Here is a 17386-nt window from a genome sequence, read left to right on the forward strand (position 1 = left end):
AAATGGTTCTGGATGACCATGATTTACCCATAGCCAATTACATATACCAGATTCTGAAAGCTAATGAACCAAGCTTTCCAACAATAGTTCACTCATCCAATTATGTTCATCAGGAGCTGAGATATACCACTCCAAACTTTTTACTTCTTCTACTGACAGAATATATGATCTCATCTAATATAATAATTTAGTACTGTATTTATCATGAAAACAATGACGTTTCCATTTGGAGTAGCGAAAAAATTCCATTTGGAGCAGGTTTTGAATTAGGTTAATTTATCTTATTGCGAAAAACTTGAAGCCTTGGAAGATATCTAATATTGAAATTTTCAACTTATCCGACATTGCAGTAAGTTATTTTACGTATTAGGACTATGATTTTCTTTCTTATTTTCAAGTGAAATTGCGCATAGATAGAGCTACATGTTGGAGATATTGACATGGGGTCTTCTGGGGATCATTTGGTAAGTCAATCTTTATCATATCCATATTTTATTTCCTAATATTTTATGCGAATTTCTCTTATATTAGAAGATATACATGGAAAAAGTAATCAAAAACGGTTTCTCATCGGTTTCTTAATGAAATTCTGGTACAAAATTCAAAGTTACTGTGTTACATTTAATATTATGCTCCTATCAAACTTACAATATACTAGAAATAGAAATAAAAAATGTTTACAAGTTAAAACAATTAAGAAATCTTAGTTACCAGAGATAGTGTAGTACGGCTTGTTAAGTTGATCCCTCAGAATAGGAAACGAATAACTCACAGTAGGAAAATTTTACAGGAGGATTTTTTTTAAATTTGAAGCTGAGATTTTACATGCAGAGTATAGGATTTTTGGGATTTAAAATCTCTAACTTTGAAAATAATTATTTTTCAAGTATAATATTCACAGGGAAGGTAGAGGGTATAAAGAAGTATTCATAAAGCGAAAAAAAAAACGATTTTTGTAAAAAATCGAGTTGTTCGACTTATATTCTGAGTCGCCGAAATTACCTGTGAGTCAATTTTGGCAGCTACTTATTTTTTGAATGTTTAACATGAATGAAATGAACGAATTCACTGCATGAACAACATTACAATAGCTGTGACTGTGAAAGAATCACAGCTAAAAAATATCGAATGATAAGGAATTCCCAACAGACTTTTATTGGGGATTGGGTAGTAAAATAACTTTTGCTAACAACAAAAATCGGTTATTTTGTCAGTAATTAATTAAACCATGTAAATAAATAATTCAAGTAAGTAAATATTTTTTTTTAGCCAGATAATCTTTGGTCATCATAATCTGTAATTTTGATCATTGAGAAATTTACAATATAAAAACCATAAAATAAAAAAAAATCTTTTTATTCAACTCAAAATAAATTGATTAATTTAATTAAATTAATTAAGACTAACTGAAGAGTATTCCTTTTTTTTAATTTGAGAAGTAAATATTCAAACTTTATTAGTAAATCATGAAAAAATAAATTGACTAAATGATTTTAGAACTAATGAAAACATCATGAAATTTTTAAAGCGAAAATAAAGGGCAGATTTTAATTTATTCTGCAACGATATTAAGACACACTGAGAGAAATCCGAAAAAGTTAAAATAACATTCTGGAAATGTTTATTTTACTCTGCTGTATTGATCCGAAATCGGTGTAAATATTATGCTTTTTAGGTGTATTAGGGGTTAAAGTTTCCTTTTTTTAATGTTCAAGAGGTGTAAATTAACATTAAAAAATGTTGATATATTTTTACACCTAAAAAGTGTTAAAATTATGAGGGAAAAAAGTTAATAGCACCCCTGTTTTTTCTCAGTGTATTAATCGATTTATTAATGTTAATATAATTGTAACATTGCTTTAACCCTTTTACCTATTTTCTGTAGATCGTCAATTTCTACTTAACATGAATTTTGATAGCCTAATGATTTAATTACGTCTATTAAATCATACTAGGTTAAAATTTCCATTAATAACTCGTCTATATTAAATTAAGTCATGTATCTAAACCTCAGGTCTGAAGACCGTATGAGGTCCTGGGCAGATCTGAGGATTAGGCAAAAAGAGACTTCGCAAAGTTTTAGTAAATATTTTATATGAAAAATGTTATGAATATGACTATAACTGGCTTTAGACCTAAGGCTTAGCTCATATGGTTATGGCGGTTATGGCATTACTTATGGTTTGCCCATACTTATGGCATTTTAGTAGAAATCATCATTTTTTTTTTACAAAAATACTTTAGTAAAACCACAAAATTAAGAATATTTGATGTCCTTTGATTACACATCACTTTTTTTTTGGATTTTGGAATATTTTCTGACAATAGTCGCGACAAGGCCATAAGCAAAGACAGGCCATAAGTAATACCGCAACCCTGTGTCTTAACTGTTGTAATTGCTCAATTAAATAGCAATATTTTTAAGAATATTTTTAGTCAAAAATCGCTGCAATTGCTTGTTGTTTAGAAATTCCAGACCTTCAGGTACTGGGCTAAACCTCTTATCTTTAAAGTGCTTTAGAAGATTAATCTAATAATTATTAAGAAGAAATATAGCAATATAGTTAAAAATTGTCTTTTAAATTCAAAAGTAGTTTCACGAACCATTGAAGCTTTCTAAAAGTGAATAAAAATTTTAACATTGATACTATTTTAAGTCTGAATTGACATTATTTTATTTGTTCATTTTAATTAAATATTTAAAAAGAATTTATCCTAGAATCGTTGGTGTTTGAAAGTGATAGTCTTCATGAAAGATGAATTTGATAGAGAAACTATTCTTAGCAAGTGATATTGAGAATTTTGAACAGTCTCCTTTTGTCCATGAACTAAACACTTGAGCCCAAATGGCCTCAGTTAGTGTCTAAATAACCCTACACACCCCTACAATATATATGTAACATACTAGCTACTATATTGTATATAGACACATGAATTCCTCATACCAATTTCTTCCTAAATAATTTCTCAGGAGCTGTTTTCTTCAGAAAAAAAAAAAATTTTCTGATATGAGGGTGTTATTACGAAGTTTAACTACCAATTCTGTAATTATTAAGTGATGCGCTTGGGTGAAATATTAAGCAATGAATATTGTAACAAGGGAATGAGAAAGTTGAGCGATGTCAAGACCATTTTCTCTGCTAGGACATTGAAAGGGTGAATAATTAAAAATTGTCCTGTGGACACTTTTCTTGACATGATCATTTAACATTGGCTGTGTTGATTTGATGGCCCGTTTGATGAGGGGGTCTCTATGGCTACGTTTATACAATAAATAAATCCTGGATTTATTTCAATGGACAATTTGCATATAACTTTGTAAATTGCGGTGCATATAACATTAATTAAAATATATAATTGTATAAATTAAAAAAAATATTTGATAATACTGAGAAAACTAGGGAAAATTAGTCACTATGGGAAACCATATCTGTTAATCCAGAAATCTAGTATCTAATTGAAGGTAAAGTGCCCTCACTCGATCGGTAGAGTTATTTATTCAATTTATTTATATTTGTTATAATATTTAGGGTATGATCTAACATTATTAGGTTAATTATTCAGTGAAAAAATCATAGAAGTAGATCTTCAAAGCCATCAAACATTCAAAAATTGATCCACCGGTCAAGTCGAGGAACCCGGTCGAGTGAGGGCACGCTACCTTAATTAGTTAAAAATATATTATTGTATTGTGGATTTTTATTGTGGTAAGTTTCCATTAAGCGCATGGTATGAAAGCCAGAATCGAGCCCGGACACCTCTGTCATCACTTCTTATATACGGTCTTTGATCTAAAGCTTAGCCATATGGAAAACTGATCTAATTTCTTATCAATTACGATTTTTTAGGAAAAATTTAACTTAGGATTGGATTATTAGAGATAAATGTCCTTCTAGTTTCTCAAAAAGAAATAAAATTGGTGCCTATTTAAGATTTTGAGACCCTCGGCAACGAGATTAAACCTTTAGTTTGAAGACCGCTATATGGGTTTTAGGCATAATACGGATTTTCGACCTGAGGCGTAACGAAATGGCTTAACCGCACTCTGTCAACATTTATTGGAAAAAAATGAATAACTTAGGATTGGATTATTAAAGGCACATGACCTTTGAGATTCTGAAAAACAAATAAAATTGGTTGCTATTTAGGAAATTAGACTAAACAGACCAAAGACTAATACGGACTTTAGACCTAAGGCTTACCCATATGGCATGGCTTAACTGCTCTAATTTATTTATTAATCACGATTTTTTGGAAAAACTTAACTAAGGATTGGATTATTAAAGATGAATAATCTGTTAGACTTTTAAAAATCAATAAAATTGCTCACCATTTAGAATTATGAGATCTTCCGGAACTTGATTAAACCTCTAGTCTGAAGATCGCTTAGTGTTATAGCTTAACTCCTCTGAAGTCTTATTAATCAGGATTTCTTTTTAAAAAAATGTTAACTTAAAATTCGATATCAATGGTGAATAATGGTGCCACTCTATTGCAAAATTAAAAAGGGAAAGCTATCTCCTGAACGTTTTTTTTTTTTTATAAGAACTTTCCCGTTCCCAAATGCTTCTGTATTATTGACATTTCTTTATGTTTGTTCCTGTCTCGTCTCTTTTCGCCGCTCTTCGCCGTATTTCAAAACCACCAGACATTCGTGATAGAAACCAACAGAAAAAAGCGGATAATGTAGAAGCGGTTAACAACAGTAAAGTGATAATAGAAATAATCTATTAGATTCTGTGAAACAGGGGTAAGTGCGATTCGTTTGAAACCGAATAAACGTTAAAATGAGTTTGTTCAAGTGGCGTTTTGACTTGACGTACAATTCTCTTTTGACGTTTGTTCGATTTCAAACGGATCTTGCTTACCTCTGCTGTAAAACAATAAAATTTCTTGTTATTTTGAAGTCTTTGCAAATTGGGCTATACATCTTATGTGAAGATCTCATCAATTAACCCGCTTAACCACTAAAACTAATGAAGGAAATGAAATATTCTTTATCTAAAATTGTTATTTTTTTTAGTAAAATAAAAATTTACAATTTTTAAGTATATTGCGCGATTCGTTTAATGATCTTACCGTTCCTTACGGCGTTATCACACTTGCACATTAAAATTTTAATGTGATTCACATTAATTGTCGCTTGTGATCGTCCAAATATGTTATTTGTGTCTTTGAGTCACTTAATATTTGGAGTTTTTCTATTTATTTATAAAGAAGTGGACTTGGCCTGCAAAAATAAGTTTAAATTTACCTAAAGCATAAATATTTTTCACATTAAAAAATTAAAGAGAAATCGCATTAATTTTTCGCATGAATGCTATAAATCAATTCATATCAAATTTTGCGGGCCATGTCTACCTTTTTATAAACAAATAGATCAAATTTTGAATATCAAATGATTCAAACACACAAATTACACATTTGGACTCTCACCAGCGACAATTAATGTGAATCATATTAAAATTTTAATGTGCAAGTGTGATAACACAGTTACGATAAGAGTTTCAAATTTTTCAAATATAATAACTCAATAAATTCCCTTGCATGCGTATAAACGTGGCTTTTGTTGTAAGTAAAGACATCATGGATAATTGAGGGATTATTGAATAATAAAGGCTTGAGACAAACCTCTTAGCCTGTGTCTACATTGGGGAAATTATAATCAAACTCTAGGTCGCGCTACAATTGTAATAAAAATCTTAACTGAATATAACGCATTTGAATGGCGGGGGATTGAACATGGGATAAAACATGCGCAGAATGCCTCTTTTTTTGTATCATCAACACTTTCTCGTGCTTTAAGCACACGAGGATTCCATATATGTAATATGTCCTGGCCAGACCCGATACTGTGGACAGAGGATATGGTATGGAGAAACATGTATGTATGTTGGAGAGAGAGGAGAACTCATTAAAAATGCAAGAGGTATTCGTGGTCAAAAGCTACACATTTTCTTCGACATTGACAGTGAGGAATTAGTTTTCTATCGTGCAACAACTCCGCTTTTCAGAGTGCCTTTAAAACGGATTTTTCCTCTCTTATTGGAAAAGCGGTGTTTTAAGTTCGGGAAATTTCTATGAGAAACAATTTGTTGAGGTAGAGTGATGTCTTTTGATCATTTTAAAGTGAAATCCATTTTGTTAATTCAGTGATAGTAAATTTGCAGAATGGTATGATATTGAAGGGATACCAATTGTCGCAGGAAAGGACAATTTTTTCATAAGAAAGGAATAATTTAAATAACCATATCACGTATCGAATGGATAATGGGCATTTGTTTGGACACAGGTACGAATGGATTTCTTACACTTAAAGAAAAACTGGGATTGAATTTTCATTGTATTATTTGAAAAAAAAAAAAAAATATAGTAATTTTTAGTCTATTGTATAGACTTTCCTGTTGGTTTTTTTGATTTCTGAGACCATTGCCAAAATCATGATTCATTCAAAAAATAAATCAAAACTAAGGAATGATTTTAAAGTGATATTTTTATCTGACATAATATTCCTTTCTAACATATTGCACAAGTAAAAAGCCGGTCAAAATCGGCATGATTTTTAAAGTATAATATATTATTTTTGGAATACACTCAGAGAAAATCGTGGTACAAATAAGTAGATTTTGCTTAAGATTTATGGAAAACTGTGTAAAAGTTGCTCTGTTTTAAATTCGAACCATTTTGATGAGAAACTATCAATAAATTGCAGATAAACATAAAACAAATCAATTCGAAATAACCCTGCGTATGAAATTTTAAAACAAAAAATCGTGAATTTTTTAAAACTACTGTAACATTTTTGAAGTAGTCATTTAATTTATAAAGAAAAGAACTTGATATCTCTATCTCTGTAGAAAACAAAAGCCAAACAAAAGCTTAGAGATTAAAGCAAAACTTGCTTACAGCACTTAAAGATTATCTTTAGAAGCTTCTAGATGAAGCTGCATAAAATTTAACACAAAAAAGTAAAAAGTATAAACAGTTAGAGATTCAAAACATAAAATTTTAACAAAATAAAAATTTAAATTAAATTTTTTATATAAGTAAGATAGTACACTGGGGAAAATAGAAAAGATTTCAACTAGGATTCACTAAAAAAAAACTATTGTCGAGTTGAATTAACTCGTCGAATATCGATGTAATTATTATACTTTTTCTACTCTCTCAATCTGGCATATGGGGTAAAATGTCGTCCAAATTATCGATAGATTTGGGCGTCAAAGCCTTTGTAAATTCCACAAAAAGCGCTCAAATATAAAGAATCATGATAAAACAAGAAGAACTACAGTGAATTTGAACAAATTTGCTTTAAAATCAAACGTGAAAATGGTCAACGAAATTTTGCGCCCGATTGAAAATGAGCCGATTGAGCGAGAATCTACTGTAAAGGAAATGATAAAATAAAAAAAAATATAAAACTGCAAAATCCATTTTGGGATTTTAAAGTTATTTTAACTCTAAAACAGAATTCTTTTAACTCTTAAAACGAGTTATTTTAACTCTTAAAAAGTGTTTTTTTTATTCTTAAATAGAGTTATTTACACTATTTTGTCATGTAAATTTTAGGATAAAAAAGTTGAAACAACTCTTCCGAATATTATATATAAATAGACCGCTCAGGTGTGTTTCCCCACAATATAAATTTTTCTGGTTTTCGGATCTTTTAGGCAGAAACGATGCATTTTATCACTTTTATCCCTTAAGAAAATGTCCTCTTCCAAGCATTTAGTTCTTTGTACCGGATGGAACTCGACCTTACAATTGCGATAGTCGAACCAGGTATATCTTCGCCAAAGAACTGACTGACGTTCTTACCCACTCCATCGCGAGATCCCCATTGTTCCATTTCCTGTAGGGGAATACTGTAACGTTATGAAAATGTCATGTGACAAATTTTGGTGGTAAACTCCGGACCAGTACAACATTAAGGGCTAGTTAACATTAAATCGCTATTTCAAAGAGGTCTGTGAACTCTGTGAAGCTCTTAGCAATTATGATGATAGCAATTATTATGAGTCGCATTTTCGAATAGTTTTCCCGAATTTACCACATAAAAATTCGAAATTTGTCATATAATAATGTCATACGGTTACAGATTTCCTCTACTGGCCGTTTCTGATCTTTTTTGCAGTTTTCTTGCGTCTGTGTATACTTCAGGTGTGTCTAGGCTATCTATTCTTCATCCTGCGATCGATTTTAATAATAACAATTTGCAAATGAAAATGCGGTTAATTAGATTTTTTATAGCGAGACATCTACTACGAAATTTCTGTTAATCACATGTAGGGCATGTAATTAGGTTTTCGTGATGTTTTCGATAATTTGAATTACTTGAATAGTCACTGATGATCCATTTGGTACAAGGGTATTTTGAGTCATTTTGGTCGGATCTGAAACCCTGGAAATGAAATTTGGCGATTACTTTAGCAGAAGCGATACTTTACCGATTTATACTTTACCGGTGTTTTAGCATATGCCGAAACTCGATTAATCTTATAATGTTATGCGGATGCTGCTTCATTTTTCATGACGAAAACATCCAAAGAAACATGAATTTAAATTTAGTATAATTTTTAAATAAAGCAGTCTTCAGACTAGAAGTTTAGCCCAGTTCCCGACGGTCCCAAAATCCTAAATAACAACAAATTTTATTGCTTTTTTTTAGAATTTAATAGGTTATTTGTCCTTAATAACCCAATATTAAGTTAAATTTTTCCGAAAATTTTAATTATTGAAAAATTAGAGCAGTTAAGCCATATGGCTAAGTCTCAGGTCTGAAGCCCGTATTAGGACTAGAGGTTTAGCCCAGTACTCGAAGGCCTCCAAATCCTAAATCGCGGACAATTCTATTGCTTTTTGAGAGCCTAATAGCCTAATTATCTTTAATAACCCAATCTTAAGTTAAATTTCTCCGAAAAATCGTGATTTATAAGAAATTAGAGCAGTTATACGGGCTTCAGACCTGAGACTTAGCCATATGTCTTAACTGTTATAATTTTTCAATAATCAAGATTTTCGGAAAAAATCCAATGTTGAGGGTCGACCGTTAGGATGATATGAGTCAGATGTTGAAATTTCGGTCTAAAACCTTTCTTGTTCTTCTTTATGTTTTTATTGGCCGACGTTTCGATCCTTGGTTGGGACCTTCTTCAGGGCATCAAAAACTGGGAGAACAATTGTAAATATTAATACAACACCATCAACTTTCACTGACACTACACATTGCTCCTCATCCATCAGCAGTGGAAGATTGACTAAAAAAAAATTAATTTAGTATTGGGTTATTAAGGACAAATGACCTCTTAAATTCTAAAAAAAGCAATCAAATTGGTTGCTATTTAGGATTTTGAGACCGTTGGGGACTGGAGTAAACCTTTAATCTGAAGACCGCTTTAGGCCATATGGCTAAGCGTTATGCCCAAGACTCACTTACGACTTAAGCAGAGAGACGACTTAGTGGAAAATGATGGAAATGTAGTTTAACCACTATTTGTTTGTCAAGGGCCTTAGGTCTGAAGCCTGTATAAGAGTCCTAAGTCTTCGGGAACTTGGCTTTCGGGATTTTAGCTTTTGGCTTTTTTCTATTCGGGATTTTGTCTTTTTGAGCTTTTGACATACGGGCTTTTGACTTTCAGGATTTTGGCTTTTCGGATTTTCGGCTTGTAGGGCTTTTGGTGTTTGAGATTTTGGCTACCACCGGGACTGAGTATCATGATTAATTACCACCCTTTTCTCTGAGTGTGTATTTTAATTATTTTTCAAAATTTCTAAACTATCCTTCGTTATTTAAATGTGTTCTTTTTTTACAATGTCACCAACTTTCGTCACAGTTCGAAGACAAAAAAGGGCTCAAAATACAACTTGATGAGCAATCAATTGAATGCAATATACAAGGAATATCAATAATGAAACAATTACCGCAGGATAGTTGAACTGCGTTGTCATTGAAAGTGAAGTAACAAAAAAGTTACAAATCGATAAAGTGTGTATATGTTTTTTTTCCCTTGTTGTTTTTTCCTTTTAACATTATCACGAAAATCAGGGATATTATGTTAGATATAGAGACATTTTCGTGATGGAGTTTTTTTTTCGGGGAAGAAATAATTATAATTCCTCTCTAATAATGTCTTGTCCAGAAGCAAATTCTGCTGCACAGGATGCCGAAGATCCAGGTTCAGATTGGAAGGGTGGAGGCAGAAGAAGATCAACTATCCTCCATACACCACTCAGTGGGAATTTTCCCATGCAGAATGCTGGAAAAGTAAAATTCGATCCTCCAAAAGTGCCTGTAATATTTGTCTTAGGTAAAAGAACTCTTTTAGAGTGTAATAAGGATAATTTTAAAGTTTCGTGGCAAGAGGTTCTTTCCCAAATGAATTAATGAGCAGGGTTTTCGTGTTTTTTTTTCCTGTTTTTCTTGGTGGGTACTTTTTTTAAACTTGTGTGTAAATTTATCAGTAAAAAATTGTTGCTATACTTTCTTGTTGCTGACCCAATAATACCCTCCATACATACATATATCATGGTATATTTATTAGGCGCATTTCAAGTTGAAACGAACTTGACCAATATAACTACACTGCTAGTTGTATTTTCTAAAAGCAAAATGGAGAATCAATATCCAAGCTATTAATGAATTATGAAAGAATCTCTCCACGGTATATTTTCCTCTATTTGTCGTCTTTCTCTCGAGAGAGAAAAAGGGGGAAATTAGAAGATTTTCTTCTGTACGGAAATTATGCTCTAAAGTACTTTTTTCTTGGGACTTCTGTAGGTGGTCCAGGTAGTGGCAAAGTAACTCATTGTGATACACTAATGCAGGAAAAACGAGGTGTTGTGCATATCAACATGATGGATTTGCTTCAACAATATGCAATTGGCAATGGTAAACAACCTCCATATTGTTATTTACTTAACTTAATGACTATTTACATGCCTTTTTTCCAATTGCGCGCCAATTGCAGATATGCAAGATTTCTCCCAGCTCTCGTCCAAAACAGTCACAGAAGTTCTAATGCTGGAGATGAAAATGGCACCGGCTGCTAAAGCTTATCTTGTATCAGGATTCCCTCGATCAATGAGGGATGTTGTTGAGTATACAGAAAAGGTAATTTGGCAGATATCTAACTAGTAGTAATATGCACCAAAGCGTTGGAAAATGCATAGTAATTTTTACGGATAAATATTTAAGATTGTGCTAAAAACAAGTTCTCTTGCAATAATTTAAGAAAATGCTTTTTGACGTCAATTTGCCGTTCTGCCCCGTAATTTAGGCAAGACAGATTTTGTCGTTTTTTCGATTTAGGTGTCCGTAGCTCTGATTTTACTTAACCGATTTAATTCTTCATATGGGAAAATGTAAAGGCCTTTAAATAGGGGACAATTTTCTAGAACAAATGATTAAAAATACATTTTGCACCGGGCGGGACTCGAACTCACAACTGTGAGAGTCAAGTCAGAGATCTCATCTGCCTATTGCGCCACTGAGATCCCCTCTCTTCTATTGAATTTCCGGAATTTGCATTTAAACGATCTTAGCGCCACTAGCGATAATCTGACAAACTTTGTATGTTTCGAAATATAATAACTTAAAATTCGATTATTAAATTCATTAAAAATTCTCATCTGGCCACTCGAAATTAGGATATCCAAATTAGAGAATATCCAGAATATCCAGATCTATGGGGTTTCATGATTATGTATATTTTCGGGACAGAACTTAATCGCTGTAAATGGCTTTATTCACTTAGAAAATTTGCATACGCACAGGAGATTTCTTTCGAATAAGTTATAGAAGCGCCTTAATATATGCAAAATAGTTTTTGGCGACAATTTTTTATACAATTTTCGACACTAGTTTATTAAAAAAAATGCTTTTATCGCGGTAAGAATATTTGAATACATGTAAGGGATCCAAAATGTTTTTACAAATTAGCTCCCAATGGTTAGCAAACTTGCATTAGGGCAAGTGTACCGAATTCCGCGGCCAGCTTGCAATTCCGGACACATTTTTTCCTAAAATTTTCATGAATTTTTAGTTTTTGCATACTCTAGCGATTATACAATTAAAAAAATATCGCTTCGACGAGCAAGTTGTTGATCGGAAAAGGGTATTGGAAGAATTTCGGAAGGGCAAAGAACTAATGAGAATGAAGGTGGCCGAAATAGACCATCAATGCTATGTCTACATTTTTATTCAATTTGAATTGTATTGTGAATGATTTTAGAGAAAATGAAGACGATAACCTGTCTACAAGGTTCCAAGCAACACTCCTTATAAAAAAGTAACAAAAATTTAAAATATAACATTTCAAACTTTAGTCCTTGGCTCTTGCATCTAACAATGCCGAAATTTGGCACAAATCCCGGGACTCTCTATAGTTGTTTTTTTTTTAAATAATTTTAAAAATATAATTTTAAAGTCTCCTAAATACCTTTTAGATTTGGAAAATTTCATGAAATCAAAATTAACATTCCTTTCATTCTTAAACGTTTTGCATGTATCCTTCATCTCACTTTTTTGTACTCAAAATTCGTTCGAACTAAATTGAATTTGTTGTGATATTTAAAAGAAGAAGAAGAGTGCGAAAGAAAGAGATAGACATACGCAAATTGTGTGAGAAAGAAAGGGATGTGAATTTCGATTACGTGAAATTTTCCTTATCTAAAAGGTGTGCAGAATCATAAAGAATTATTGGACACTTAAAGGCTTTTAATTGTTTTCTTATGATTATTTATTTAAGTTAGTTCTGTAGAACAAAGGCTGTAGTTAGTAAACAAAAAAGAACCGGCAAAAATAGTTTTGCCCAGATTACGGGGGCCAAATAAAAATTGAAATAAAAATGATAAGTCTTTTCTTCTAAATCATTTAATTCAAGTGATAAGTAAAATACCGCGATATACTGAAAAAGAAACAAAACAAAAAAAAACTAGAAATGTTTGGAATATAAGGTTAATCTTTTGAATAAGGTAATCAGATAAAGACTAGTTGAAAGCTTTAAAAATCAAAATAATTGAGTCCTTTTTAGTGGCTAGGAATTAACAAATTTCATTTCAGTATACTGGCAGCTATCATGTCAAACATTATAGGCCTAATTTGAGGTTATGTGTATACAGACTCAAAAAGAAGTTTTGGGCAAAATTTGGAAAGGTAGACACTCTTTAGAAACAGTCCAACTTCATATGTATTTGCTTTCTGAAACTGTCTTTCATAGTTTGACTTTCAGTGTGTCCGACTTTCCGCGCTGTCCGACTTTTAGGAAATTATCCTATTTCAAAGTTCCTATTCAATGTTCAATGAAGATAGAATTCCTTCTACAGTAGAACCCCGCTATAGGCCATCGCTCTGTAGTCCACAATTTATCGACCGTTGATTTCAAAACACTGATTTTAAGTTTGGTTATGTTTTCTAGTACGCGACATGCAATGTTGCTATAATTATTTTAATATTTTTGACAAACTTTATTGAGTAGTTGTGATAATTTTGATCCATAATTAAGAGACCGAGAACAAGTACTACAATCGCAAAGAAAGTGGAAGCCGTCGAGCAATTTCAATACTAAAAGTTGTTGATAATTTTAGAAAATGGCATGGACTATAGTGCGACCCAAGTGTCAAATCTGGAACCAAATATGGCCTATAGCGAGTCTCTACTGTATCTCTAAATTATAATATTTTAGAATTTACCAATTAATTCAGAACGCTTAATAGAATTTTTTGAGGTTAAGCTCAATTAACCTAGACTTTTCGAATTTCTATATTTATGAAATAATAGAACTTGGCCCTCTATATCTTGAATACAAATTACTTCATTAGAAATTCTTACTGAGCGTTTACTAGAGTAGCATTTCTAAATGATATGACGCCAGAAATTCACACAAATACTGAAACTGTCTTTCATATAGTACAACTTACAGTGTGTTCGATTTTTAGTGTGTTCGGCTTTCAGTACTGTCCGACTTTTGGCAAATTATCCAATTTGAAAGCAAAAAATTTTCAAAGTTCAAAAAAGATTGAATTTGCTACTATAATTCTAAATCATATAATCTTTCAGAATTTAACAAAAAAAAAACAGAAAATAAATCAGGCATTTTTGAGGTTAAGCTCAATTGATTTACGACTCTTATAAATACAGTACATCTTGATTTCAAAATGACTAAATCTGACGTATAGAATCAAAAGAGCTGAATCAAACGTATACAAAAGTACAAATTTTAAATGAAATAATGCCACAAATTCAAGATTATAGACATAATTGAACAGTACGAAGCTTCCGTCATCCGAAGCTTCAAAGCCTTCCTCATCATCGTCATCATTTTAACGGCGTTATCACATTTTCACATTAAAATTTTAATGTGATTCACATTAATTGTCGCTTGTGAGCGTCAAAATATGTTGTTTGTGTCTTTGAGTCACTTAATATTTGGGGTTTTTCTATTTATTGATAAAGAAGTGGACTTGGCCTGCAAAAATAAGTTTAAATTTACCTAAAGAATAAATATTTTTCACATTAAAAAATTAAAGAGAAAATCACATTAATTTTTCGCATTAATGCCATAAATCAATTTATATCAAATTTTGCGGGCCAAGTCTACCTTTTTATCAACAAATAGATCAAATTTTGAATATAAAATGATTCAAACATACAAATTACACATCTGGACTCTCACCAGTGACAATTAATGTGAATCATATTAAAATTTTAATGTGCAAGTGTGATAACACAGTAAAACTTTTAGAATTACAATATATCTTGATTTCAAAATTAACGTTTTTAAAAAGCATAATTTATCATATACAAAAGTACAGTAGAGTCTCGCTATAGTCCATATTTGGTTCCAGACTTGACACTTGGGTCGCACTATAGTCCATGTAATTTTTTAAAATTATCAACGACTTTTAGTATTGAAATTGCTCGACGGCTTCCACTTTCTTTGCTATTGTGGTACTTGTCCTTGCTCTCTTCATTATGGATCACAATTATCACAACTACTCAATTAAGTTTGCCAAAAATATTAAAATAATTATGACAACATTGCATGTCGCGTACTAAAAAAACATAACCTAACATAAAATCAGTGTTTGAAATCAACGGTCGATAAATTGTGGACTATAGAGCGATGGCCTATAGCGAGACTCTTCTGTACAATTTTTATATGAAATAATACCACAAATTCAAGATTATAGACATAATTCTGCGGTACGAAGCTTCAGTCGTCCGAAGCTTCAAACTCTTCCTTTACAAACCCAAATTACTGTGCATTTTTTTCAATAATCACTTAAGAAAATTTGAAGTTATTGCTAAGTGGGATTTATTCTAAATAAATCTTCACTTTTTGGCAGATTCAAGTGGTCAATGGAGTAGTATTAATTTCCTGGAGACAAGCTGTATTGCAAAAACAAATAGATTATGGTGCAAAGTTGGGTCATGTTGTGCTGTCCCTGGCCAAAATGGAGTTGGAGAATTTTTTCAAGAATGTTATGCCAGTGGCAGATTATTTTGACCAGAGTGATTTATTGTTGGCGGTGAATGGTGAGAGATCCCCATCGGAGGTCTATAAAGATTTCCGTGAAGCTGTATTGGAAATTTTGGGTGCTCAAGAGAATCAGGAGGCCCTCCTAAATGGGATTGCAGGTATGGGACGTGGCTCCAATGAAATTCCTGGCAGTATAGTTAGTGTAGAAACTGCTCCTGGTCACAGTAAGGTCGTTACAGTAGATGATACCACGTACGAACCTGAAGCTGACCAGCATCGGTATGATGAGAGTGCCATTAAGAAATTAGACATCATACCACCAGTTATATTCATTATTGGTGGTCCGGGAAGCAATAAGGCATCACTGTGTGTCAAGGCGATTGGAATTAATCCTGGATGGGGTCATATAAGGTGAAGATATTATGGCATAATGTCAGATGAGCGTAGGTTTGTCATATTTTGAAGAAAGAAGAAACCAAAAATCATTTTAGGCCACGCCTCTTGAAGGGGGCGTGGCCTAAAATTTCTATACAGAATAAGATATGCTCATTTGAAGGAGTCTTAATATTCTTACCAGATTTTTTTCAAAGGGGTTGTGTTTATTAATTTTTGGGTTAATTATTCGGCAGTGTTGGTCGTCTTTTCCGATCATTGGCTGAATCAGAAGCCAAGCCAAATACAGAGGCATTCCTGGTGAAGGAGGCAATAGCAGCTGGTGAACTAGTGTCTAATAATGTCATTGAGAGACTCCTACAAGATAACTTTGTCAAGATGAGGGACAAGAAGGGAATTCTCGTGGATGGGTATCCGAGAGATCTTGAGCAATTGAATACCTTTGAGGAAAAGGTGATACCCTTAAGAAAATTTCCTATTAATCCCTGATTTACTGACATTATCCTTGGTCTTGCAGTTCAAGCAAAATCCTCAGATTATCCTTCTTGATTGTTCAAAGTTGCAATTGGGCCGGGGACGTCTCGATGATACAGTAAGTTCATTTAGACGTCGTCTGGAATTATTCCGGGAGAAGACACTGCCAATGCTTAAGCAAATAGATAGTACAGGTCGTCTGACGATTGTGAGTACAATTAATTTATCAAGTTTAGCAAAAGGATCTTTGCATGAGAAAATTTCAGGTGGATGGTGATACAGATAGTCCATCAGTTGCACGTGAATTCGAAAGGGTTATAAGGCAACTGATTCAGAATATCGATGATAAAGGTCGTCAGGGAAATCAAGAGAAATACGGTGGCACAACAACGACTACAGGACAATTGTATGGACCCAGTCGGAGGAGTCAAGCTCACAATAATCCAGAAATGGAGGATTATAACTCAGCACCAGGTGTTGTGCCCACAATTAGTGGCCAAATGGATAATCAACGCATGCACGAAGATATTTCGCGGCCCCTAAATGGGCACATACCAAATGGGAAGCCCAATTTGAGGGCGATGCTGCGTGATGCAAATGATTATCCTCTAGACTCACACATTTAGAATTAATGTCAAACATTTAGGCTAGGAATTTACCAGAGACTGTACACTGTGTATTCAAAATAGTTATAAAGAAGAAAAAACAAAAGGAAATTGATATCAAGTAAATATCTGTGGCAGTAGATAAACACACCTGTGTAAATATTGTATGAACTGAACCCTATGGACCCGTTTAAAGGAGGGTAATTTGAAATTCACTCCACTTGAAGAGTCTTGGGAAATCTCCCTGAGCTCTCTGTTTTCTGTTATAATCCCTCGTGTGTGTCTTGGCTAAAATAGAAAATCTGACAAACTTTCTGTTTTAGTTCGAAAAATTCTGAACTCTTGAAAGTGGTAATTAAAAGGTAATTAAAAGTGACATGAAACCAACACAAAAAAGTCGATAATGCAGAAGCACTTGAGAACTGTCATGTACTA

The 17386-nt window shown here is 32.6% G+C and overlaps 1 protein-coding gene across 2 annotated transcripts; it reads left to right on the forward strand.

Moving 5' to 3' along the window:
* The first annotated feature begins 402 nt into the window (after positions 1-402).
* LOC129799914 (adenylate kinase isoenzyme 5) lies at positions 403-17043 on the forward strand. Of its 2 annotated transcripts, none has more exons than XM_055844208.1 (8): positions 403-464; positions 10140-10307; positions 10778-10888; positions 10968-11110; positions 15346-15890; positions 16109-16325; positions 16390-16554; positions 16613-17043. In XM_055844208.1, the coding sequence occupies exons 2-8, from the start codon at positions 10247-10249 to the stop codon at positions 16970-16972; spliced, it is 1602 nt and encodes a 533-aa protein (XP_055700183.1). In that variant the 5' UTR covers positions 403-464; positions 10140-10246; the 3' UTR covers positions 16973-17043. The 2 variants fall into 2 exon arrangements, with proteins under 2 accessions (XP_055700183.1, XP_055700181.1); XM_055844206.1 differs by lacking the exon at positions 403-464 and adding an exon at positions 5968-6292.
* The last annotated feature ends 343 nt before the right edge of the window (positions 17044-17386 follow it).

Source organism: Phlebotomus papatasi, chromosome 1 (assembly GCF_024763615.1).
Source record: "Phlebotomus papatasi isolate M1 chromosome 1, Ppap_2.1, whole genome shotgun sequence".
In the NCBI taxonomy this organism is placed as follows: Eukaryota; Metazoa; Arthropoda; class Insecta; order Diptera; family Psychodidae; genus Phlebotomus; species Phlebotomus papatasi.

What these genes read in the sequence shown, in the direction of transcription:
- LOC129799914 (XM_055844206.1), top strand. Translation starts at nt 6,271, where the DNA reads ATGGGCATTTGTTTGGACACAG. An exon ending in GCCTGTAATATTTGTCTTAG is followed by an intron (nt 10,308 to 10,777) that starts GTAAAAGAACTC and finishes GGACTTCTGTAG; the next exon opens with GTGGTCCAGGTAGTGGCAAA. An exon ending in TTGTTGAGTATACAGAAAAG is followed by an intron (nt 11,111 to 15,345) that starts GTAATTTGGCAG and finishes ACTTTTTGGCAG; the next exon opens with ATTCAAGTGGTCAATGGAGT.